Source organism: Leucoraja erinacea, chromosome 11, assembly GCF_028641065.1.
Source record: "Leucoraja erinacea ecotype New England chromosome 11, Leri_hhj_1, whole genome shotgun sequence".
Classification (NCBI taxonomy): Eukaryota; Metazoa; Chordata; class Chondrichthyes; order Rajiformes; family Rajidae; genus Leucoraja; species Leucoraja erinaceus.
Genome location: NC_073387.1, coordinates 33,126,640 through 33,151,913, shown reverse-complemented (window position 1 = coordinate 33,151,913; position 25,274 = coordinate 33,126,640). Strand labels below are relative to the sequence as shown.

Below are 25,274 nucleotides of genomic sequence, written 5' to 3'. Positions count from 1 at the left end.
CAATATTTAACTTTGCCAATGATACCACTGTTGTCACCAGATCTACAACAACAATGAGACAAAGTACAGGAAAGAGATTGAGAATCATGCATCATGGTGTCAGGATAACAACCTAGCCCTTAACGTCAGCAAGACAAAATAGTTGGTTGTTGATCTAAGGAAGCTAGAGAGCGAACACAACCATCAATAGAGGTGCTGTGAAGATGGTCAACAGCTTCAAGTTTCAGTTTAGTTTATTGTCACATGTACCGAGGTCAGTGAAAAACTGATAATATTACAAAAGTGCTAATGTATAGTGATACTTGTACTGAACTATATCCAAAAATGAATTTCACTGTATCTTGTTACATGGGACAAAAAAAGTACCATTGCCAGTTCAATTTATGTGCAATGGGAATCCCCAGGAAAATGATAATGGGGAATTCAGCAACGGTAATGCCATTGAATGTCAGGTGTAAAAGTTGGATTTTGTCTTTGTCTGCCACTTTTGTGGTACACCTGTTGCGTGCTACCCATCAACGCATGCCCGGATAGTGTCTATGTCCTGCTTCATTTGGATGTGATCTGCTTCATTACTGTTGAACATGTGCAATCATCAGCAAACATCCCTGCTCCTGACTTGTTGATTAAAACAAGGTCATCGATGAAGCAACTAAAGATGGTTGGGCCTGAGCCACTACCCTGAGCAATGCCTTTGGAGATGTCCTGACATCTTTGGAGATGTCCTATGCATCTCCAATACATTTTTTACACATTTAAGAATTTCTAAATTGATGTATTTTCTGCAATGCTTACTGACTATCAGAGACATTTGTATTATAGAAGTCAATGCATTCCTGACATTTGGTCATCTGAATTGCACTAACTTTAAATTAATTTCTTGATATTCTATGTTATTATATTTCTTTGTGGTGAATTATGGCTATTTTTTTAGTCCTTCACTGAAACAAAAAAAATCCCCAAATTCATCTGAAAACATGGCTTTTTTTTTGCTTTTTACACAGATAATATTGTTGGCAATATATTTAGTTTAATATGTAGGGCTTTCCACTTAAAGCTTTTTAAATGAGACAATTATATGAAGACCACTGTGATTTTTGTTGACACTGAACAAGGAAGGTTGACAGTGATTTGACAGATTAATCGAGAGGAGAGTAACCCAGAGGTGTCATTTATTGTTATCCCTTAAACTTTACATAAATTGCAGGATGAAGATCAGAAAAAAAATGCAAAAGAGCTGTGAACTTTTAATTAATGACAGCAATTTGCAATAATCATTGAGTGAATCCTTGGTGAATTCTTCTCCACGGAAACCGGCTTAAACTGCATACACATCCTATGCTTGATAAAAATCATTTTATATCTGCTAATCATGGTTTGTGGCTGTAGTTGGGAATCAGCTGCTGTCTTTCCTCAGCATTAACCATTGTTCTTCAGATAGAACCTGGGCACTGAGCTGTAATAACCTTCAGGGAATTACACAACTATCCCACCCAGTCTCAGGAAGCCTAAAGGCAAGGCACCAGCACAGTCCTATCCAACACCTGGGACATCCTCGTGCTCTCAACGGCAGGGGAAACCGACTCCTAGAAATCTTTGCAGACAGTCCACCTCATCCAAATGTTTCTCCAGTTCATTAAAAACAGTCCCTGCAGTGTTCATATGTACTGACCCCATCATAATCTCCCTCTGCATGTTGCAACTTTATTTTTTAAGGCAGAGGTTGATAGATTTTGATTAGTACAGATGTCAGGGGTTATGAGGAAAAGGCAGGAGAATTTGGTTAGGAGAGATAGATGTCATGATTTAATGGCAGATTAGACTTGATGGGCTGAATGGCCTAATTCAGCTCCTATCACTTATGACCTTGTGATCTCCACTGCTCCTCTGGCTCCCCAATCTGGGCCACAAGTCCTGAACAAACAGTTTCAGTGTATGAAGCAGTGAGCAGTCCAATAACACTTGCTGTTCAGTCCTCCCCAAAAATTACAATAAATCCTTAATTGCAGAAACTACAATTTCTGCAAATTCATAATTTAGTTAGGGTCTTAGTTATTAATAATGTTGTTCCAATTTAATAGAGATACCCAATGTTGCTCCATTTGTATGCAGATTTTTTTTAAAATAAAACGTCATAAATTTATCAAACAATGATAATAAATGAAGGGTGAATACACCTCCAAAGTGATTTGAATAATAAAATCCGAAAAATTCCAAATCTTAATCATGAACAGTAGTTGTCGGTAACTGTCTGTGTTCTTGGTAGAGGGCGCTAGGACCCTGAACTGGTGTTCCCTCCGACTGTGGCACTTGGGAGACCATAGGAACTTCAGGATGTTCACTGTCCTGGAGTCTGAGCAAGCGGGTGTCCCGACAGGACAGGATCAGAGTTGTTCTTTGTCATGTCCTTGTAGCTCTGCCGACTCCGCGCTCTCTCATTCGTTACCCCTCGCCAACCATGGAAAAAAACAGTGGTAAGTTCAACTTTTCAATACTCCTGTGTTTTGAAGCAGTTGTAAATATGTGATTTCATTCAGAGCACATGTGCGGCAGCTTGTAAATCACTATGTGCTTCAGTTTAGTGTCTTCAAATCAGAAGTTGCACTGATTTCGTGAAATAGAATTCATCCTCTTGTATAGTTCTCCAAATAACTAGACTGTGTGCACCTGGACGATTTGCGTGTGGGGAAATGTTTATCCTCAGCTGGCGGGTTTGCTGTTTTATAAATGTCATTACCGTTCTTATCAAAGGTCTGCTATAGGATCTTTGGTTCTTATTGCACCTTCGAAAATACACCGCGGAAATAGATTGATTCCAGAAGCCGACGCCGTGTATAACACCTGGGTTTTTCTCACCTTCTTTCTCTGGTTATCTCACTCCGTACTTTAATGTTTGCTGTAAAGCAATTGTTTCCAAAACAGTCCCCCTTCTGGCCTTTCGGTAAAGGAAGCTGTTTGTTTGTCTCTTTTCCTGATTCCTGCAAAGTCTAATAGAAATAACACGGGAAGCCTATTAAATGGCCAGAAAATACACGTGTTACTTTAAATGACAAACTGTGACAATTTTTATACAATTTTATTTATTTAGCAAAGAAACACTGCACTGTGTGCCTCCCATGTGCTACGATGTTTGATTAGTTCACGAAACAAAAGACCTCTCTCCCTTAACGTTGTCAGGAAACATCAGCAATAAAGTCATTCGGGGTCGATCTGTTGAACTGACACACTGAGATCTCATCACAGTGACAAATACTTAAACCCAGATTGCAAGCACTCGTGGGATATGACTGCGGTCGTGGTGCTGCTGATGAACTGACCCTGTTAGCCGCTAGCTGCGTGTAATGAGTGGGCTCATCTCCCAGTTACTGACCTGACCGACCCACTCCCAGGTGCGCCGCAGCACAACTCCTGCCAACTGGATCCGCTCCCATTTGCAGGGTGTTGCTCACCCACCCACCCAGCTGTTTATGTTCAACGTTACCGTGGCATGAGGCATCGACGCATTCTCATGAAATTAAATCATACCGTTTTTTGTGTTTTTTTTCTATCTGTAAATGTTTTAACTAGCCAAATAAAAAATCCTCAGTAGAATTTCAGAGAACAAATCAAACAATCGTAGTCATGTTTTGTGTTAATTCATTGCCGACGAGGCCAGCATTTATTGCCAATCCCAAATTGCTCTTGAACTCAACCTCCCTGTACACTATTAAAGAGTGCACTTTGTTAGAGGGTCTGAAGTCGCATATATGGAACAGACCCTTCGGCCCACAATATAGTTGCTGAACATGACGCCAAATTGAGCTAATCTCATTTACCTGTATGTAATCCCTATTCCTCCATATCCGTATGCCAATCTAAAAGCCTCCTAAACTATTGTTTCTGCCATCACCACCACACCCGGCACCATGTTTCAGGCACCCAGTAGTCCCTAGGTAAAAATAAACATGTCTTTTAAACTTTGCCTCGTAGCTTAAAGCTCTGTACTCTTTGACATTTCCACACTGGTAAAAGGTTCTGACTATCTACCCCATCTAAGCCTCTCATAACTTTCCAGGTTTCCACTCAATCTCTGACACTCCAGAGAAAACAGTCTCAATTTCTCCAACTTCCTCTTCTAACTAATACCCCTAATCCAGGCAGCATATTAATAAACCTATTCTGGCATATTAATAAACCTGTTCTGTGCTCTCTCCAAATCCCCCACACCCTGTAATGTGACACCAAGAAATGCACAAAATACTCCAAATGAGACAAATCCTATAAAGCTGCAACAATTTATTGAGTTTTATAGTCAAGGCCCCAACCAACAAAAGTAAGCATACCATACTCTCTCTTTCTTTACCATCCTATCTAGTTGCCTTGCAACTTTCAGAGAGCTATGGACTTGGACCCCGAGATCCCTCTGTACATCTATGCTGTTAATGGTCTTTGTCATTAACTGTATACTCTCCCCTTGCATTCAACCTCCCAAAGTGCAACGTTTCACACTTGCTCAAATTAAATTCCACCCTCCCTTTCTCTGCATTTTTCTGCAGTTAATCTATACCCTGCTGCACCTTTGCCTACCTGGCTGTCTGCAACTCCACTGATTTTGGTGACTCCTGCAAACCAAGCATTCTGTATTTATATCAATGTATAGGAAGGAACTGCAGATGCTGGTTTACACCAAGGATAGACACAAAACGCTGGAGTAACTCGGCAGGACTAGCAGCATCTCAGGAGAGAAGGAATGGGAGATGTTTCGGGTCAACTGAGAGTCAGGGGAGTGGGCATCTATAGATATGGATGGAGTAAGGTGTGAAAAACAGATCAAAGCAGATGATAAGGAAATGTAGAATGGTTCATTGTTAGCTGTAGGGGAAAGTACCTGGGGGGGGGGGGGGGGGTGGTTTGGGTGGGAAGGGATGAGTTATCCGTGGAGTTGCAGAGGGATCGGTCTCTGAGGCAAAAGGAAAGAGGTTAAGATGGGAAGCTGAGGCTAGTGGTGGGATCCCGTTAGAGGTGGCGAAAATGTTGGAGGATTATGTGCTGCATGCGACGGCTGATAGGGTGAAAGATGAGGACTATGGGGACTCTGTCGCTGTTACGATTGGGGGGAGGGGGAGCAAGAGAAAAGTGGCGATCACACTGAATTAGTTGTGTTAAATTAGGTTGGGAAAGACATCTGGCAAAAATAGATCCTATAATGCCTTCTGTTGAGGCTTAGCTTCAACTAACAAAGCACAATGAATGATGGGGAATTTGGCCAAGGAAAATTTGTAATTCATTGTGTTGAATTTCCATTCTGAACCTGAACCTTCTGAATTTTGTAGTCGGCAGGGCAGTACTCTGCATATCGCCAACTTGGACAATTTTACATTTTTATCAAGCCAATTAATCAAGCCTATTAACCTACAAACCTGTACATCTTTGGAGTGTGGGAGGAAACCGAAGATCTCGGAGAGAACCCATGCAGATAACAGGGAGAACGTACAAACTACATACAGACAGCACCCGTAGTCGGGATCGAACCCGGGTCTCTGGCACTGCATTTTGCTGTAAGGCAGCAACTCTACCACTGTGCCACCGTGACTGCCCTTGTGCTGGAGTAAAGCCCCCCCACCCCTTGAAATTTGCCCTTGCAAATACTCACCTAACAGTCAAACTTTGTGTTTGGTGCAGGGGAAAGCAAAAATGCAAACCTCTAAAGTTTAAATCAAGAAATAAAAAGGATTGATGATTTAGCCTTGAAAGAAGGCACATGAAAGTGGTCCCTGTAAAAGGAAAAAAGATTGGGATAGACGTATTAATTTAGAGCAAACAACAAACTCCTGGAGGAACCCAGTAGGTCAGGCAGCATCTGTGGAGGGGAATGGACAGATGATTTTGTCAGGGAAGCATCCTTCTTCTGATTCATGTCAAGAAGGATATCATATGCCCTTTCTCCTCCACAGAGGCTGTCAGATCTGTTGAGTTCCTTCAGCAGTGTTTTTTGCTCAAGATTCTAAAATATCCACGTTCATTTAAATGGCTATTTTAAACCAAGTTACAACTGAAAGGCAAATTTGAGACTATTGTTAAAAAACATATTGACATGTTTATTCCTTGCAAAAGTCTTCTGTACAGGGCACCTATGATTAAAGTATGTTGAAACTTTGAACTTGAATATTATGCTGGATATTATACATGATTATAAAAGGTGTGGGCTGGAAGTTTTCTGAGGAGCAATGCTGGCTCTGGTTTGTTCTGTACCTTTTCATACCTCTATTTTCCCTCTCCCCTGACTCTCAACCTGAAGAAGGGTCTCGACCCAAAATGTCAGTTGTTCCTTTTCTCCAGAGATGCTGCTTGACCAATTGAGTAACTAAAGCATTTTGTATCTATTTTCAGTGTAAACAAGGATCTGCAGCTCCTTCCTACATGTAATGGATTATCCGCTCATTTTGCAAGAATAATTGCACTGCAGCTCATCCTTGTTACTTTTGGCCTATTATTCGATATTTCTAGCTACCAGTTGATCTAATGAAGTGGTGAAATATGCTGTCCTTTTCTTTCGGTATAACGTCAAAGAGCATGAATCAATAGTGTAGGTGAGCATGTCGACAATTATGCTCGCTGTATACCTGACACGGATTAGAGCGAGCCTGGGTAATGAGTTTACTTGACAGCTTTGTCTGAAGTCTTTGAGCAGGAAGCAGTATAATTGGCTGGCTATGCCTCTCTGATGGACACTCCAGCAGCCAAGAGTCTCAGATTCCTCGTTTACATTGCGTTTGATGAGTAATTCAAGTGTCAGGTGTTGGAGTCTTACAGCTGGCAAGTTGCATCTGGAGTTGTCTCTCCTTGAGTGTGAAGATGATGGGGATGAGTGAGATGAGGTGGGTGAAAAGGAATTGGGGAGGGGGGGGTTGCAATTCCTCCTGTAATTTAGGCAGGAAATCTGGAGCAACAACAAAAACAGCTGTTCACATCTCTTCTCCAGGGATCCCGTAGACCTACTGCCGTGCATTCAACACGAGATTAATGCAATTGCTTCAGAGATTCTAAACATTTATCTTTATGCTTTAACATGAGAGATACAACTGCTTTAAATTTGATAAATGTTAATTGAGAAAGTCAATGGCATCCATTATTTAGTGACAGAATGATGCAGCACAGACTGGCCCTTTGGCCCACTAAGACTACCCTGATTGCCAGACACCCATTTATACTAAACCTATGCTAATCGCACTTTTATTCCTTTCACATTCAATAGACAATAGGTGCAGGAGGAAGCCATTCGGCCCTTCGAGCCAGCACTGCCATTCAATGTGATCGTGGCTGATCATCCCCAATCAGTACCCCATTCCTGCCTTCACCCCATATCCCTTGACTCCGCTATCTTTAAGAACCCTATCTAGCTCTCTCGTGAAAGAATCCAGAGAACCAGCCTCACCCACCCTCTGAGGCAGAGAATTCCACAGACTAACAACTCTCTGTGAGTAAAAGTGTTTCCTCATTGCCGTTCTAAATAGCTTGCCCTTTATTCTTAAACTGTGGTCCCTGGTTCTGGACACCCCCAGCATCGGGAACATGTTTCCTGCCTATAGCGTGTCCAAACCCTTAACAATCTTATACATTTCAATAAGATCCCCTCTCATCCTTCTAAACTCCAGAGTGTACAAGCCCAACCGCTCCATTCTCTCAGCATATGACAGTCCTGCCATCCCGGGAATTAACCTTGTAAACCTACGCTGCACTCCCTCAATAGCAAGAATGTCCTTCCTCAAATTAGGGGACCAAAACTGCACACAATACTCCAGGTGTGGTCTCACCAGGGACCTGTACAACTGCAGAAGGACCTCTTTGCTCCTATACTCGACTCCTCTTGTTATAAAGGCCAATCGCTTTCTTTCACATGCCTGCTGTACCTGCATGCTTACTTTCATAGACTGATGAACAAGGACCCTCAGATTCCATTGTACTTCCCCTTTTCCCAATTTGACGCCATTTAGATAATAATCTGCCTTCCTGTTTTTGATACCAAAGTGGATAACCTCACATTTATCCACATTAAACTTCATGTGCCAAGCATCTGCCCCCCCCCCCCCCACCCCCCCAACCTGTCCAAGTCACCCTGTATTCTAATAGCATCCTCCTCACAGTTCACACTGCCACCCAGCTTTGTGTCATCTGCAAATTTGCTAATGTTACTTTGACTCTCTTCATTCAAATCATTGATGTATATTGTAAATAGCTGCGGTCCCAGAACTGAGCCTTGCGGTACCCCACTGCCTGCCATTCTGTAAGGGACACGTTAATCCCTACTCTTTGTTTCCTGTCTGCCAACCAATTTTCTATCCATGTCAACACTCTACCCCCAATACCATGTGCCCTAAATTTGCCCACTATAATCTCCTATGTCGGACCTTATCAAATGCTTTCTGAAAGTCCAGGTACACTATATCCACTGGCTCTCCATTGTCCATTTTCCTAGTTACATCCTCAAAAAATTCCAGAAGATTTAGTCAAGCACGATTTCGTAAATCCATGCTGACTCAGACCAATCCTGTTACTGCTATCCAAATATGCCACTATTTCATCTTTTATAATTGACTCCATCTTCCCCATCACTGATGTCAGGCTAACTGGTCTATAATTCCCTGTTTTCTCTCTCCCGCCTTTCTTAAAAAGTGGGATAACATTACCCTCCAATCCACAGGAACTGATACTGAATCTATAGAACATTGGCAAATTATCACCAATGTGTCCACGATTTCTAAAGCCACTTCCTTAAAACTGGGATGCAGACTATCAGGCCCTGGGAATTTATCAGCCTTCAGTCCCATCGGTCTACCCAGCACCATTTCCTGCCTGATGTGGATTTCCTTCAGTTCCTCCGTCACCCCAGATTCTCTGGCCACTAGTATATCGGGAAGATTATTTATGTTCTCCTTCGTGAAGACGGATCCAAAGTACCTGTTCAACTCATCTGCTATTTCTTTGATCCCCACAATAAATTCACCTTTTTCAGTCTTTAAAGATCCAACTTTGGTCTTGACTATTTTTTTCCTCTTCACATACCAAAAGAAGGTTTTACTGTCCTCCTTTATATTCTTGGCTAGCTTACATTCGTACTTCATCTTTTCTCCCTGTATTGCCTTTTTAGTTATCTTCTGTTGGTCTTTAAACATTACCCAATCCTCTTGTTTCCCGTTCATCTTTGCTATGTTGTAATTCTTCTCTTTTATTTTTATACTGTCACTGATGTCCCTTGTCAGTCATGGTCACCCCTTATTCCCCTTGGAATCTTTCCTCCTCTTTGGAATGAACTGATCCTGCACATTCTGTATTATTCCCAGGAATACCTGCCATTGTTGTTCCACTGTCATCCATGCTAGGTATCTTTCACACCAACAGCACATGGGGCAGCACAGTGGCGCAGCGTTAGCATCGTTGCCTCGCAGTGCCAGAGATCCCGGCTTGATCCTGGCTACCCGTGCTGTTTGTGCAGAATTTGTATCATCTCCGTGTGAGTGGGTTTTCTCCAGGTGCTCCGGTTTCCTCCTACTTTCCAAATACCTACAGATTTGTAGATTAATTGGTTTCTGTAAATTGCACCCTGGTGTGTAGGACGCAAAGGTGAGATAACATTGAGGTAGTGTACGGGCAATCAAAGGTCGGCATGGACACGGTAGGCCAAAGAGCCTGTTTCCACGCAGTATCTCTAAAATGAAAATAACTCCTCCAGATTGCACCTACATCTACACGCTAAGGGCAATTAACAGTGGCCAATAAATCTACCAACCCACACAACCTTAGGTTGTGTAAGGAAATTAAAGAATCTGGAGGAAACCGATTTGATCACAAGGAGAATGTGCAAATTCCAAACAGACAGCACCAGAGGTCTGGATTGAAGCTGGGTCAGTGGAACTGTGAAGCAGTGGCCCAGACAGCTGCACTACTGTGCCATAATTTAATCTATTAATAGTAGGAGAAAAAATGCAGTGAATGATTTGCATTGTTTGAAAACCAGTCACCAGTGGTGTCCTGTAAGAATCAGTATTGGAATCATTCTCTATTATTATTATTATTATTATTATTATTATTAATGATAGGCCCAGCAATGTGTAGAGGAAATTGGGCTTATGACGAGCAAATAGTTTAATTTGGAAAATGCCATGTTATGTTCAGGGTGAAGTGCCAAAGAGGTGGAGAAAGGTACTTCAGTAATGCTGTGAACACACAGAGAAGTGCATGATGCGTCCATTCAACATGTTATAATAACGAATCACCTGTTTTGTCCTCATACAAAAGGTGGGTCAGGCCCCACTTGTAATGTACTTGTGTGTTTTGGCTACTTGCAGAATGGCTGAGGTTGAGCCATTGGGAAAGAAACAGAGGTTGGCCACCTGTACAAAATATTTTATATATCAACATAGGTTAAAAGTGGTTGTACACATGAGAGGTCCAGCCTTAGGGATAAGCACACTTGTGGACAGCGCTCCTTGGGAACAACAAAAATAGTGTGAGATTATGGATGAACATATTCACCTACAACATGAAAATTTGTTCTATGACTAGCATGTCCGTGTGTATCAATAGGGTCAATTAGATCGAGGTTTGTGGGATGATAAAGTGAAATAAATTATATTCAAATTGAAAAGGATCCAATTGATTAGATTAGCAGGGAGTCAGATTGATTAGTAGGACTGAATGTTACAATCCCTACGATTGTAACATTCAGTCCAGATCACTATTATAAGTTGTATTGGGCCATCTTAGAACTGAGAAAACTAAGGCACAGGAACAGCACCTTCGGCAACAATGTCTATGCTGAACATAATGCCACGATAAACTAATCTCATCTGCTAAGACCCGATCCGTACTCCTCCATTCCCAGCATATCCTAGTGCCTATCTATAAGCCTCTCAAACTCCACTATCATATTTGCTTCCACCACCTGATTTTGCAATGCATTTTGGGGGTCCACCATCCTCTGTGTTAAAAAAACGTTAATTGCGCATCTCCTTTTAAACTTTGCCCCTCTCACCTTACAAGCTCGCTCATGCTTAATGCAAGTGGGCAGGAATACCAGGGGGCCCATGGATCAGATATAAGCCACAGTATGCATTCCTGCAGTACTTTGCTTGACCCACACCATCTATTTACCCCCAGCACAATTACTCGTGTCAGATGTTCAGGTAACAGTAGCCAGGAAGGGAATTTGAGGCTAGGGATTTCTCTGGCTTGGGGTTCACTTGTACTTAGTTTAGGGTGCGTAACCCTGCAAAAGTGGAATCTAGCCCTGTCTGTTCACTTGCAAATGTGAAGGAAAAATAAGGAACTGCTGCAGACTCAGCCCCTTTAACAAGATGAAATGGTAGTACACCAATCCAAGGGCTATCTGGCCCTTGCATCAGCGGCAGTAGTTTAGTTTTGTTTAGAGTTACAGCTTGGAAACAGGCCCTTTGGCCCACTGACGTCTGCACCAACCAGCGATCCCCGCACATTTAGAGGATCAGTTAGAAATTGGCAAGTTTGATGTCATAGTAATTACAGGGACATGACTGCAAGAGGACCAGGGCTGGGAAATGAATATTTAGGGGTATACATCCTATCAAAAAGACAGACATGTGGGCAGAGGGTAGCTCTGTTGGTAAGGAATGAAATTCAGTCCCTTGCGAGGGGTGACATAGAATCCGAAGATGAAGTCAGTATGGATAGAACTGAGGAATTGTAGGGGTGAAAAGACCCTAATAGGAGATATCTACAGGCCCCCAAACAATGGCCTAGATATAGGGTGCAGGTTGAATCAAGAGATAAAATTGGCATGTAGCAAAGGTAATGTTATTGGTGGTTATGGGAGATTTCAACATGCAGGTTGACTGGGAAAATCAGGTGGGTACTGGACCCAAAGAAAGGGAGTTTGTGGAGTGCCTCCGAGATGGACTATAAGAGCAGCTTGCACTGGTGCCTACCAGGGAGTTCTGGATTTAGTGTTATGTAATGAACCGGATATGATAATGGAACTCAAGATAAAGGAGCCATTTACGGTAGTGACCATAATATGATAAGTTTTAATGTACAATTTGAGGGGGAGAAGGGAAAATTGGAAGTGTCAATATTGCCGTTGAGCAGAGGGGACTATGGAGTAGTGAGGGAGGAGCTGGCCAAAGTTGACTGGAAAGAGACCCTAGCAGGGATGACAGTGGAACAACAATGGCAGGTATTTCTGTTAATAATACAGAAGGCGCATGATCAGGAAGAAAGTTTCTAAGGAGAATAAGAGGCGACTGTGGCGCTGACAAGGGAAGTCAAGGACAGTAAAAAATAAAAGAGAAGAAGTATAATATAACACAGATGAGCGGGAAGCCAGAGGATTGGGCAACTTTTCAAGAGCAACAGAAGATAACTAAAAAGGCAATACGGGGAGAAAAGAAGAGGTACGAAGTCCTAGCCAAGAATATAAAGTAAAAGCTTCTTTAGGTATGTGAAGAAGCAAAATAAGTTAAGACAAATTTGGGTCCCTTGAAGACAGAAACAGGTGGATTTATTATGGGGAACAAGGAAATGACAGATGAGTTGAACAGGTACTTTGGATCTGTTTTCGCTAAGAAAGGCACAAACAATCTCCCAGATGTACTGGTGGCCAGATGACCTAGGGTGATGAAGGAACTGAAGGAAATTCACATGGCAGAAAATGATGTTGGGTAGACTGATGGGACTGAAGGCTGATAAATCCTCAGGGCCTGCATCGCAGGGTACTTAACAAGGTGGCTCTCTAGTGATCATTTTCCAATGTTCTATAGATTCAGGTTCAGTCCCTGTGGATTGGAGGGTAGCTAATGTTATCCCGCTGTTTAAGAAAGGAGGGAGAGAGAAAACAGGGAATTATAGACCAGTTAGCCAGACATCGGTGGTGGGGAAGATAGAGTCAATTATAAAAGATGAAATAGCGACACATTTGGATAGCAGTAACAGGATTGGTCCGAGTCAGCATGGATTTATGAAGGGGAAATCATGCTTGACTGATCTTCTAGAATTTTTTGAGGATGTGGACAAGAGAGAGCCAGTGGATGTAGTGTACCTGTACTTTCAGAAAGCCTTTGATAAGGTCCCACATAGGAGATAAGTGGGCAAAATTAGAGCACATGGTATTTGAGGTAGGGTACTGACATGGATAGATTTTTTTATTTGGCAATGACAGCGACAAGGGATTGAGCAAAGAGGTGATTCCAAAATACTGGATGTTGAGAGAGCAATGCTGATTTTTTTTTTGAAAAGTTTTGCAAGCAAATCTAATCCAAAATGTGGCTGTGATTAGCCGATTCAATTCCCAGAGAATGATGGACATCTAGAACAAACTGCTATCTTGTGTGGTGGTTCCCTATTCACTGACAATCTGGACATGTTTCTAGATGGAGCAGGCTTTGCCTTCTACAAAAAAGTGGAAATTTGGGGGTCAGAGATATTTCCCAGTTAAGTTTAGTTATTTTTAAATGTTAATTTAGTTTATTATGCCAGACTTCCCAATGCACCATCTCCCCTTCTAAGTCAACGACATTGTCTTTTTAACCTCTCCTGGGAGATCATAAAGTTTTTAGTGGGCACAAATATATTGTGTTACCTGAGATAGCTCCTCTATACCCAAAGTATAATGGTAATGTGGAACAGACTGGTTCAGCCAAGAAGAATTTGTGTTCATCAATGCTGTAAAATTATATATTATAACAGAGAATAGAATATTGCGATGTTTAGTTAGTTTATCGTAACATGTACTGGTTAACATGGAAAAGCTTTTTTATTGCGTGCTATCCAGTCAGCGGATAGACTACACAATTATAATCAAGCTGGCCACAGTGTACAGATACAAGGGAATAACTTTTAGTTTATTTTAGCAAGATAAAGTCCAGTAAAGTCTGATTAAGGATAGTCCAAGGGTCTCTATGGAGGTAGTTGGTAGGTCAGGACCACTCACTGGTTGGTGATGGGATGGTTCAGTTAAAGCTGGGAAGAAACTGTTCCTGAATCTGGAGGTATGCATTTTCACACTTCTGTACATCTTGTCTGATGGGGGAGGGGAGAAGAGGGAGAGTCCAGGGTGAGACTCATCCTTGATTATGCAGGTGGCCTTACCAAGGCAGCGGGAAGCGCAGATGGAGTAAATGGAAGGGAGGTTGGTTTGTAATGGTCTGTGCTGTTTCCACAATTCTCTGCAATTTCTTGTGGGCTTGTTCCTAAACCGTGCTGCGATGCATCTGATGGAAATGCTTACGTAAAGATATCTTTTGGCTCAAATCTCAGATGTATTTTGGTTAAAAAACATATTTTCAACCAGCTTCACGAAGAAAGGACCATCGTGTGAAATGATCTAGTAGACAGTGACTAAAGATTTATCTGTAATAGTGAGTGAAGATCTGGTTATAAGTATGGTCACGCAAATGTCCCTGGATGAAATCCATAAAAGAGAATGGAGACAAATATGGAATTATTACATGGGTACTCCAAGTTGTTATGCATGGGTTTATGAATGAGCTGATTGATCTTGAATGGGAAAAAAATGCAACGTGAAGGAATACAGTTTGTATAATTCTTATCTGTGTCTGCTGTTGCCCAAAATAATGAATAACCAATCCCAGAAAAAGTAGAAATATTTAATGCTTCTACACCATCGGTAGAGAGGGAAAAGAAGCTTGCAAATTAATGACTTTTGAACAGTTGTGATTGAAAATATTTGACGTAAAATGTTGTCAGTTTCTCCCTCTGTATGACGTGAATATTTCTTCCATTTCCACTTAATTAAACATTAGATTTCCATCAACTGCTGCATTTTCATTTGAAAACTAATTGCACGGACCCTGATAAAATGTTTATTAATTTACAGGATGAAAGAGTTGCTGCCAAGGCTAATGTTTATTACTCAGTCCGAGTTGTCCTTGAGAACATACTGGCCACCTTCAGTGTGTCCACCTTCTTGATCTTAATGGTAAAGATAAGAAACTCCAGTGAAGATGAAGGATGGCACGATATTTCCAAACGACCTTAACATTTGAATTTGGGAGCAATTTTCAGGCATTGGCATTTCCTAACAAGTGTTCTCCTTTGGATCAGATGTTAGCGGTCTTGGATTTGAGAGATGCCTTTGAGGAAGTCATTGCAATGCATTTTGTACACAGTATAGCCATGCTGCACTGTTTCCGGTAGAAGTAAACATTTGGTGTGGTAAATTAGGTGCTAAATTAGATTTGTAAATCAAATGATCTGTTTGGTTCCGGATAGTGTTAAACCTATTGAAAGTTGGGGCTGCAGCTTGTCACGAGAGTTACAAGAACGGTATTCCATTATTGTTGACATGTGCTGTCTTGTAGATAGTAAAAATGTTCTGAGGATTTGAGAGGCAAGTCACTCACTTCAAGATAACATGCTCTTCCAACATCATAGTTACATGACTGGTCCTGTCATTTCCAGTCATAATAACCTCTGAGGCACAGAAGAAAGGGGACTTGGTGTTGGCAGTGTTATGAGATACTGGTCAGATATTCTTTTATCAGAAAATGATTATTTCCAGGCACTCGTAAGGCATGAATAGACTTTCTAAGGCACAAAGACCTGAAAGTTAATTTGCTTCTGCTGCCTAAACTGCTGAGTATTTCCAGCATTTAGATGGTCATTTGTGAATTATAGCCAGCACAAGTGGTCTAGTTTGGTAAGTGTATATTATGTACGTGACCTGATGGTGCAAGTTATATCCAGTACGGCCTTGCATCACACCATTTCAGCAGGAAGCAATCGAGACAGTAGCAGACAGGAATGAGTGTTTCTATTCTGAGGCCTTCATTTATAGCATAAGAATTTGGAGTGCATGCAAAAAATCTTGGTACAACACAATTATCATACCCTAATGCAACAAAAGGAGGAATTGAAATGCAACTGATTGTGAGTTTGGAAAATATGGATTTGCTTTAGCTTAGGTTTATCAATTAATCAAGAAATTTAGATGAGTAATGTTTGCAGAAAATATAAATGAAGAACAAACAAGAAGCACTTTGACCTAAGGAGTACAAAGCTGCATTGTTTGCACAGATAACGACCCAAAACCCCAAATGTATTGTGGATTCAGACAAAGAATTCAAGCAAACTAACTTGCATGGAGCAGATTTCTTCAATTTTACTTTCATTAATAATTGCTATTTGATAACTTTGCCCTCCTGTACTGGAAGCAAAAAAATGTCAAAGTGAATGAAGCTGAGGGATGATCTGATAGAGTATTTAAAATTCTAAGAGACAGATAGGGTAGTTAGAATCTTTCATCCCCATAGTAGCAATATTAAAAACAAGGAGCATTGGGGTTACGATGAGAAAAAGTTTTTTTTTAAAAAGGATTTGAGGTGCTTACGTTTTTCTTTACAGAATGGTTGATATTTGGAATGATTGCTAGATGGAGTAGTGGAGTGGAGTTCGATGCAATCACAATGTTTGAAAGGCATTTAGATATGCACTTAAATAGCTAATGCTTTGGTAGAAACAAATCTACTGTGATCAGAAAGGTCATCATGGATGCAGTATTTCTGTGCTGTTCATCTTTATGACTACATGCAAAAAAAGACTACTTGTCTCAATTGATGTTAAAACATGATTAATTAAATTCTTGATGGTTTTTGCATGTTTGTCAAAGAATCTGGATGAAACTATTGAGGACAAAAGAAACCCAAATGAATAGAGCAGATTTTGAAGTTGAGAAGGGTTTTATTGAGCTGGAATGGATCACATGGAATTTTCTGATTATTTCTTGATGCTACCTTATTTCCACAGGAACAAGGCTGGATTATTGCCAATGTGTATAGAATGGTGATTTTTTTCCCACTCATTTTGTACACTATGGATTCACAAATGCATTAATTGTCTTATGTGTAGTGCTTATCCTGGCTAATCACTTAATTTAAAATGTTAAGTGTTATACCATGTGGTTTGTTTACACTCGACTTGGGGGTTGTGTTTGCAGGTGACGCTGAGTTAGTTAGGAGGGATGGCAACAATGCAAATGGAAATGGGGGAAGTTGCAGAGGAACATGAGCAGATTAAATGTGTGGGAAAAATCTGTGGAAGTTGCAGTTCAACAAAGGCAGGTATGAGGTCACCCATTTCCCACCTAAACTGGAGTATTTTCTAAATAATGAGAGGCCAGGGGTGTGAAGGAGTAAAGAGGTTTTGGAACTCCAACAGTATAAATCACTAAAAAGCCAATGAATTTGTACCGTAAGCATCAAAAGGCTATTCTTGTTTGTTTATTATACAAATGAAGACTAGCTTTTATCTCACAGTGTTGACGTGTAATGAGAAAAAAGTTATGCTTTAGTTATCTCTAGCCTTGTTCAAACTCTAATTGAATTCTATGTTCAGTGTTGGGTATCAGATCTTGAATGGGGTGTTGGGTGTTAAAGGTGGGGGGGAGGGGAGGGGGGCGGAGTTATATTAGTCAAGATGCAGAACAGATTGACCATCTTGGAGTTGTGTGGTCAATATCAAGTATTCCTCTAAATAAAGCCGAATAAGAGGTGATCTAATGAAAATTACTGAATATGAAAATTATTATTATGATTGACTTGGAGTGGCTATTTCCCCTGAGCAGATAATCAGAGTACTCATCTTCAAGTACTGTATAAGCTTGCTGGGCGTTGTAATTAGAAAAGAGCCCTGTGTAAATTAAGATGGAAATTTTTGTTTGTTTGTGTTAGTTTAGTTTAGGGATACAGCATGGAAAAAAGGTCCTTCATGGCCAATGAGTCTCGCCCACCATTGATCACCTGTTCACACTAGTTCTATGTTATCCCACTTTCACATCCACTCTCTATACACTTGGGCCAATTTATGTGGCCAAATAACCTACAAACCCACAAATCTTTGGGATGTGGAAGGAGACCGGAGCACCCAAGGGAAGCCCATGCAGTCACAAGGAGAACATACACAAGGAGTTTCACACAAACAGCACCCAAGTTCAGGGTCAAACTCGTGGTCTCTTGTGCTGTGAGGCATCAACCCGTTCAGCTGTGCCACTGCCCTCCCCTATAATGCTCTTATCCAAAAGGCTGAGGCTATGAGATATCAAGGCTAAAATAGATTATTGTTAGGGGAGGGCATTAAGCTGGAATATAGAGCAAAACTGGAAAACTGGATGTGAGTTTCAAATCAGCCATGGTTTCACTGGAAAGCAGACCTGGCCTTTGGGGGTGCTTGGCTTGTATCCTTCCTGTTTGTTGTCTTTGCAGTCATTGGCCTATGTGGAATATATTACCTCATCTGAGTCAGGCCATTCAGGCTCGAAGGGCTGAATGGCCTACTCCTGCACCTATTGTCTATTGTCATCTGCAGATGGTTCTTGCTGAAGCACTTTTCAGAACTTTAGTCATTAATTTCTTCCTCTTGTTTTATCTGTGAGCATTCTTGGGATAATACCACTTTAAGCATGATGTGCACAAGGACATGAAACATTCTTTAAAGTGGATCATCGGACGTGGGTGTGACCACAATACTGAATTGTTTCCTTTGCTATGACCTAAAGCACTGCAACTTCCCCGGGATTTTGTACTGAACCATCCGTGCTCTACGATTGACATCAGCTCAGTTCCTTCCTCCCAATGCACATTTGCGTAAATTTCCCCTTCTCAAAGTCTGGTTGAAGGTCAGGCCTTGCGATTGTTTTGTTATAATAAGTACTTCCCATCCTGCACACCTAGAAACAGCATAGTCACAATTACTACAGCACGATAAGAATTTGGCTTTAGGCAGAGTAATAATGGCTTCCTCACACCATCTTATCCTTCAAGGACACAATGTGTGAGTGACAAAGGAGAAAATAAGTGACTTGTCTAACATAATATGATAGGTGACGTTTTGGGTCGAGACCCTTCATCAGAGCCTTATAAATGGATTAAACAATTTAATTTGAAGAAGGGTCTCAACCCAAAACATCACCCATTCCTTCTCTCCAGAGATGTTGCCTGTCACGTTGAGTTACTCCAGCTTTTTGTGTCTATCTTCGGTTTAAACCAGCACCTACAGTTTCTCCCTACACATTATATGATAGGTGCCACTCTCTGTTTTGATTTTAGGAAACCAAGTACATATGAGTTGATGCCACATGGATGCCAAGGTTACCTAACTTACTCTGGTGTTTCTTCATCACCACATTATAAGCATTCTGGCAATACCATGATTTAAAAATATATTATTTTCCAGTTAATAATTTGTGGTTTCTTTAGGACTGGAATTGGGTGATAAAATAAATGCCTTCTCACAGTGGTATAAAGAACCACAAGCTCAAGGTTCAGACCAATTTCAGCCAGTGAATATTATGCAGCAATGAATATTTAATACATTTATTATGAGCAGGATTAAGGGATTTCATTAAACAATTTAGTCTTAATGTCATGATGTGAATCTGCATAATGTGGAAATTTTACACACTGCTGTTGCAATGCTGCATCATGCACGTCATAACATGGGCAGACAATAAATTCTCGCAAGCGTAACCTTTATCATTCCTGGCAGGATATTTCACAGTAGGAGAAAAGAAGAGTAAATATTGAATGAGTAAGACACAATTTATACTGGAAAACTATCAAATTGTGATAGTTTGTAGTTGGCTGTTGAAGAAAAAGACACATGTCACTTGCAAGGAAAACCAGAGCCATCAGTGGTTATTGTAACAAATATTGTATTTGTTCATATACTTTGGGAAACAAGCCTTAAAACAAACAGGAAGTAAGAACTGCAGTGGAAATTATATATGTATTCAAGAATTGTTTAAAACAAATTGTTTAAAGATACAGCAAGGAAACGGGCGCCAAGATATACCGAGTCCTTGCCGACCAGCGATCACCCCCGTACACTAACACTATCCTACATACTAGGGATAATTTACAATTTTTACCAAAGCTAATGAACCTACAAACCTCTGTCTCTGGTGCTGTAAGGCAGCAACTCTACCGCTACACCACCACCACCACCGTACTTCTACAGTTTTGTGCCGTAGACATTTTTTTAATATTTCGGGTACTGCCTGTATGGAATTTGTACTTTCTCCCTGTGACCTCGTGGTGCTCTGGTTTCCTCCAACACTCCAAAAACGTGCAGGTTTGTAGGTTAATTGGCTTTGGCAAAAATTGTAAATTGCCCGTAGTGTGTAGGACAGTGCTAGTGTACGGAGTGATCGCTGGCAGTGAATTTATGGAATTCCCTGCCACAGAGGGCAGTGGAGGCCAAGTCACTGGATGGATTTAAGAGAGAGTTAGATAGAGCTCTAGGGGCTAGTGGAGTCAAGGGATATGGGGAGAAGGCAGGCATGGGTTAGTGATAGGGGACGATCAGCCATGATCACAATGAATGGCTCGAAGGGCCGAATGGCCTTCTCCTGCACCTATTTTCTATGTCTATGTTTCTATGGTCAGCTTGGACTCAATGGGTCAAAGGGTCTGTTTCCACACTGTACCTCTAAAGTCTAACATCTAAAATAAATATGTGTGTTGTGACGGCAATGTTTTAAACAATGACCTTTAAAAGGAGAGACCAAGTTAGCTGATAACTCTCACAGGTGGTCCAGATTCCATTTGTATGAACAAAAAACAATTGCATAAAATTGCTTAAAATTGCATATTACAAGGATTTTTATTTGAGAGGGTTTAAGGATGCTGTTTGTCTGAAAGTTATTTTCTTTTTCTCCCTGATGGATCAGAAAGGTTATATGATTTATTCTCTTGCATAATGAAGGTTTTGGAAGGAAATGTGTATTTGATCTGAATTTCCGGACTATCCAAGCACAAATTTGAACTCAAAGAGCAACTCGCCTCTTTAACCCATCTCCCTTTGTTCCACTTAGTTCCTCTACAAGCTGATTGTCAAGTAACACTGTTGACCAAACGTTGGAAGAGTGATACTTTTGTTTTTGCAAATGAACTCCCAAAAGGGAACTAAATTTCCAAAAAAAAATCTCAGGAGGAGTTAAGATATTTCATAAGAAACGTCCAAAATTCTCTTTCTGAAAACATATTTGAATGATGGTGGTCCTGGCCCTGTTTTCTGAAGTCTGTAATTCTAATCAATTCAATAGGGTTTCTGGAACATCTTCTTCCTTGGAGAAATTTATGTAGCAGAGAAAAATATAGTAGCAGAGATACATGTATTGATATTACTTACAAATGGATTCTAACTTCAAAGACAAGGATATACATGTCTATGGGCCAAGAAATTGGCATTTGTACCGTTTACCAAAAGAAAAAAAAATTATTTCTATTATAGCGGATGGAGTTCTGAGTCATATGGATTGTATAATGAAATTATAATTATACTTGTGGGATCCGTTAAGTGATTTCCTATCATTTACGATCAAATAGCTGGATGATGTAGTCAACTTTGTAGTCAAAACTTTAAAATTACCTCACACCAAGCTTTCTATCCTAATTTGCTTTGTTTTAACCATCTCAAGCCCCACAGCCTGTTTCAAGGGTAATTGAAGGGTAATTTTTATCAAGGTTCATGACCACCATGGCTCCTTTTATAAATAAGCAGATATGCAACCACATTCACCTCAAAGCAAAACAAAGCCCCAGTTAAACTTTGGAAACTATTGAAGTAATTGCTAAAGTAGACAAATTCAATGTTCATTCTGGAATATTTCTATTACTGGAATTAAACCCAAACTATTGATTATGCACAGGTAACGTATGTATCACTAGTTGTCAGAGAGGAGACTCTTTGTAAACATTATGGAAATTCTCCAGTATAAGCCAAGTACTGTAAACCCTCATTATAACAGACCATGATGGGGGGGGGGGGGAGAATGATATCCATTATTACTGATTATCCACTACAACCGAGTAAGGTATTATCATTGTATGTAGTTGAAACAAAGAACTGCAGATGATGGTTAATTCACAAAATTTGGAGTGACTCGGCTGGTCAGGCAAGCATCTCTGGAGAACATGGATAGGTGATGTTGGGACCCTTCTTCGGGCTGAATCGGTCTGATCGGTTACTCCAGCACTTTGTGCATTTCACCATAAAACTACGTGCTGATGCCACTGATCTGCACCAGCAAACCCTTCTTCACCGGTCGACACATCTGTCGTTGCATCTCACGTTGTAACCCCCAACAGGACGCATTTGCTCAGGCCGCCGCAACTGACAGGATGCGCACATACTCGTGGAGTATGTCGGCAACTCCCGGGTTGGAGGAGAAGGGGAAAGCATCAGCAGAAGGGGGGAAATGGGCCGAGTGGACAGAGTGATAGGAGAAAGAGGAGGTTGCAGTGTAGGAAATAGTGGGGGCGTGGGCAAAGTGACGGGAAAAGAAGAAGGAGGAGGAGGAGGCAGCGGAAGGTGGGAGAAGCAGAATGGACAAAGCAATAGTCAACAGAAGAGGTGGCAGCTGGTGAGAGGAGAGGGAGCCCCACCGTGAACAAGCATGTCCTGTTGGTGGCAACAGCATGAAGAAAGCACTGTCCCCAGGGGCTACAACATGAGCCGCATCAATTGCTATGCCAACCTGACCATGCGGTGGGTGAAGAAGGGCTCGCTGATGCACCTTGCGAGCCAGGGGTGGCGTCAGAGGCAGGGGCTGGGTAGATAGTGTGAGCCGGGGTGACGTCGGTGGGTCTGAGCGCTATAACTGAAATCCATTATAAAATGGTGCGTTAAAACAAGGTTTACTCAATTTTGGTATTGATGCTTATTGTTCCAAGTAGAAATATGAATTGGCTTTGCCAAAATTCCATATATTTTTGGAAAGTTAAATGATCAGCCTTTTATGTGTACAAAAACATACAATATATATCAATTTAGCTGTTTTTGCCATTTATCATTGTTATCGGTCTATCATTACTATGTACACTGTTTATGTTATGAGCTTCATGCAAACTGAGAAATTCATTGCACCCTGGCATATATGACAGTAAACTGACCTGATCTGAGCTAATCCTCGTTTACATCTCTGTTCATTATCTGCATGTTTCTTTTCATTGTGCAACGCCTGTTATGTCATTCATTATTTCATTCATCCACAGCAATACTAAAAACCATTAATAATGTGTCTATCTTGCTTATTGTTTTGAAGCCTTTGACTACATTATAGTTTTGCTATGAATAACTCCAATACTTGTTTTGTGAATCCTGCTTATTGCATTAGACATTTATATCTGATATCTGAACATGGATGTTGTTGGTTGACCTGGGATAGAATGCCTAGCTAACAATGGGTGGCACAGTGGCGTAGTGATGGAGCTACTGCCTTGTAGGTGCTTATCTGTATGGATTTTGTACCTTTTCTCCGTGACCTTCATGGGTTTTCTCCGAGACCTTCGGTTTCCTCCCACACTCCAAAGACGTACATGTTTGTAGGTTAATTGGCTTGGTATAAAATGTTAAATGTAAAATTGTCCCTAGTGTGTGTAGGGTAGTGTTAATGTGCGGGTATCGCTGGTCGGAACGGACTTGTTGGGCCGAAGGGGCCTGTTTCCATGCAGTATCTCAAAACTAAACTAAACTAAATATCACACTATTATATCAATTAGATTTTATTGTTTCCCCCTGATTTGGTCTTGTTGTAACTGCACTATTACTTTCATGAAACTATCTAACCCCCTTCAGACAAAATTTGTCTTGCTTTACTCAAATGTATTCCTGTGCTCTTCAGCCTTGACTTTCCTCCTAAGGCTTATAAATTTACCCTTTATTGATTTTCCTCTTCACTCTGCAGCTTGAATCCCTGTGGTATGATAACATTGCAAAGGGAAGTTTTTATATATATTTACTAATAATTTTGATTGGACTTTGGGGAGGAATGATGAAAATCACCAATGCTCCTGCTTTTCCCCAGCACTGTGCTTCATCATGAGCCACTGAAAGACATGACACTTTCATTTTCCAATCATGGCTCTTTGAGGAAGAATCTCCAGTTAGTACTGAATCACATACATTTTTGTACTATGGCCTCATGCTCTGGGAACTGGGATGTGATGCTCAAGTTCATTTTATTTATAACTGTGAGCAACCATCAAAGTAAAGTAGGATTTTCAAGTAGGCCACAGGGGGATTCCAATGTAGAACTCAAGAATGAAAGAATGATACTTTAATCCATTGCAACAACTGGCCCCTCCACTATTTGAGGCTGTAGGAAATTCTCATTCATCATGACATAGTCTTTCTTTGTGACATCCCTCCCTATGTGTACTATATATTTAGTGAGAAATGATAACCAGATGATTAGGGGAGACATTTTGCTAGTTCTTATGCCATATTTCATGGTTTCTGAAGAAACCTACAATGGAAATTGGTAGAGGTTTTTGCAGACAGTGTGGACTCAAACCGTAACAACTTTGTATTGGGGAAACCTGTGCTAAATTACAATCCCTGATAGTTCCAGTCCAAAATTTGTGGCGATCAGTTTAAAATGAGTTTATGTAACCTTAAAACAGGTGGTAAATATTAATGAAAGGTGCTACATAAAATAAATTGCTTTCTTTTAAGTTTTCTTCCCCTTTATCTAGGTGAGGTGCAGACAGGCTAAAAATAATTTATTTTTATGCTGACTTGTAAAGTGAATTTCAGTTGAAATGATTTTAAGAAGTTTGTGAATATATTTAAGACAGGTCAACATATTTTCCAAATCATATGTAAGATAGAGTAATTATTTACTGTAGACTGAAGCAGAAATGTTAAAGAGATACCAAAAGGCAAAATCACATTTACAGAAATAATTTGTCATTACATTTGTTCTTGCTTATTGCAATTCTTTAAATAATCAAAATACATTAACAGATGACAGTTCTATGATTTATTTAGTTAATTGAGTTTTCATTGTTGAGTAAATAGGTTTAATTAAGGCTTATGGAATAGGTGGTATACTCACTAAATTGAATGTGATTTGGCTTTACTTAAAAAGTGAAGAGAAGGTTATAAATCGGTGCCTCAAAGAAAATGCTTATCTCTGATATTAATTTGTTTCTTCCATCTGGAACAACTCCTGCAGACTTGTAACCTTCTAACCATTGAGAAAGGCTTTCAAAAGACTATGTGAATGCTATTGAAAGTGCTAATAAAACTGATCACAGTGCATAGATGTGGTACCATGTATCTATACATTGTAAATGTCTCGATTGTAATCATGTATTGTCTTTCTGCTGACTAGTTAGCACGGAATAAAAGCTTTTCACTGTACCTCGGTACACGTGACAATAAACTAAACTGAACTGAAACTGTCTGTGGTTCACCAGATGCAAGTCCATCACTGGGCAAACTTTTATGTATGTGGCAACTCGATG

The 25,274-nt window shown here is 40.6% G+C and overlaps 1 protein-coding gene across 1 annotated transcript in view; it reads left to right on the top strand.

Moving 5' to 3' along the window:
• The first annotated feature begins 1,874 nt into the window (after nt 1-1,874).
• LOC129701660 (actin filament-associated protein 1-like 1) overlaps nt 1,875-25,274 on the top strand; it is a 165,456-nt gene continuing 142,056 nt past the window's right edge. The window contains exon 1 of the mRNA XM_055642995.1: nt 1,875-2,474. Coding sequence (XP_055498970.1) covers nt 2,459-2,474 — 16 coding nt within the window. The 5' untranslated portion in view covers nt 1,875-2,458. The remainder of the gene's footprint in view (nt 2,475-25,274) is intronic.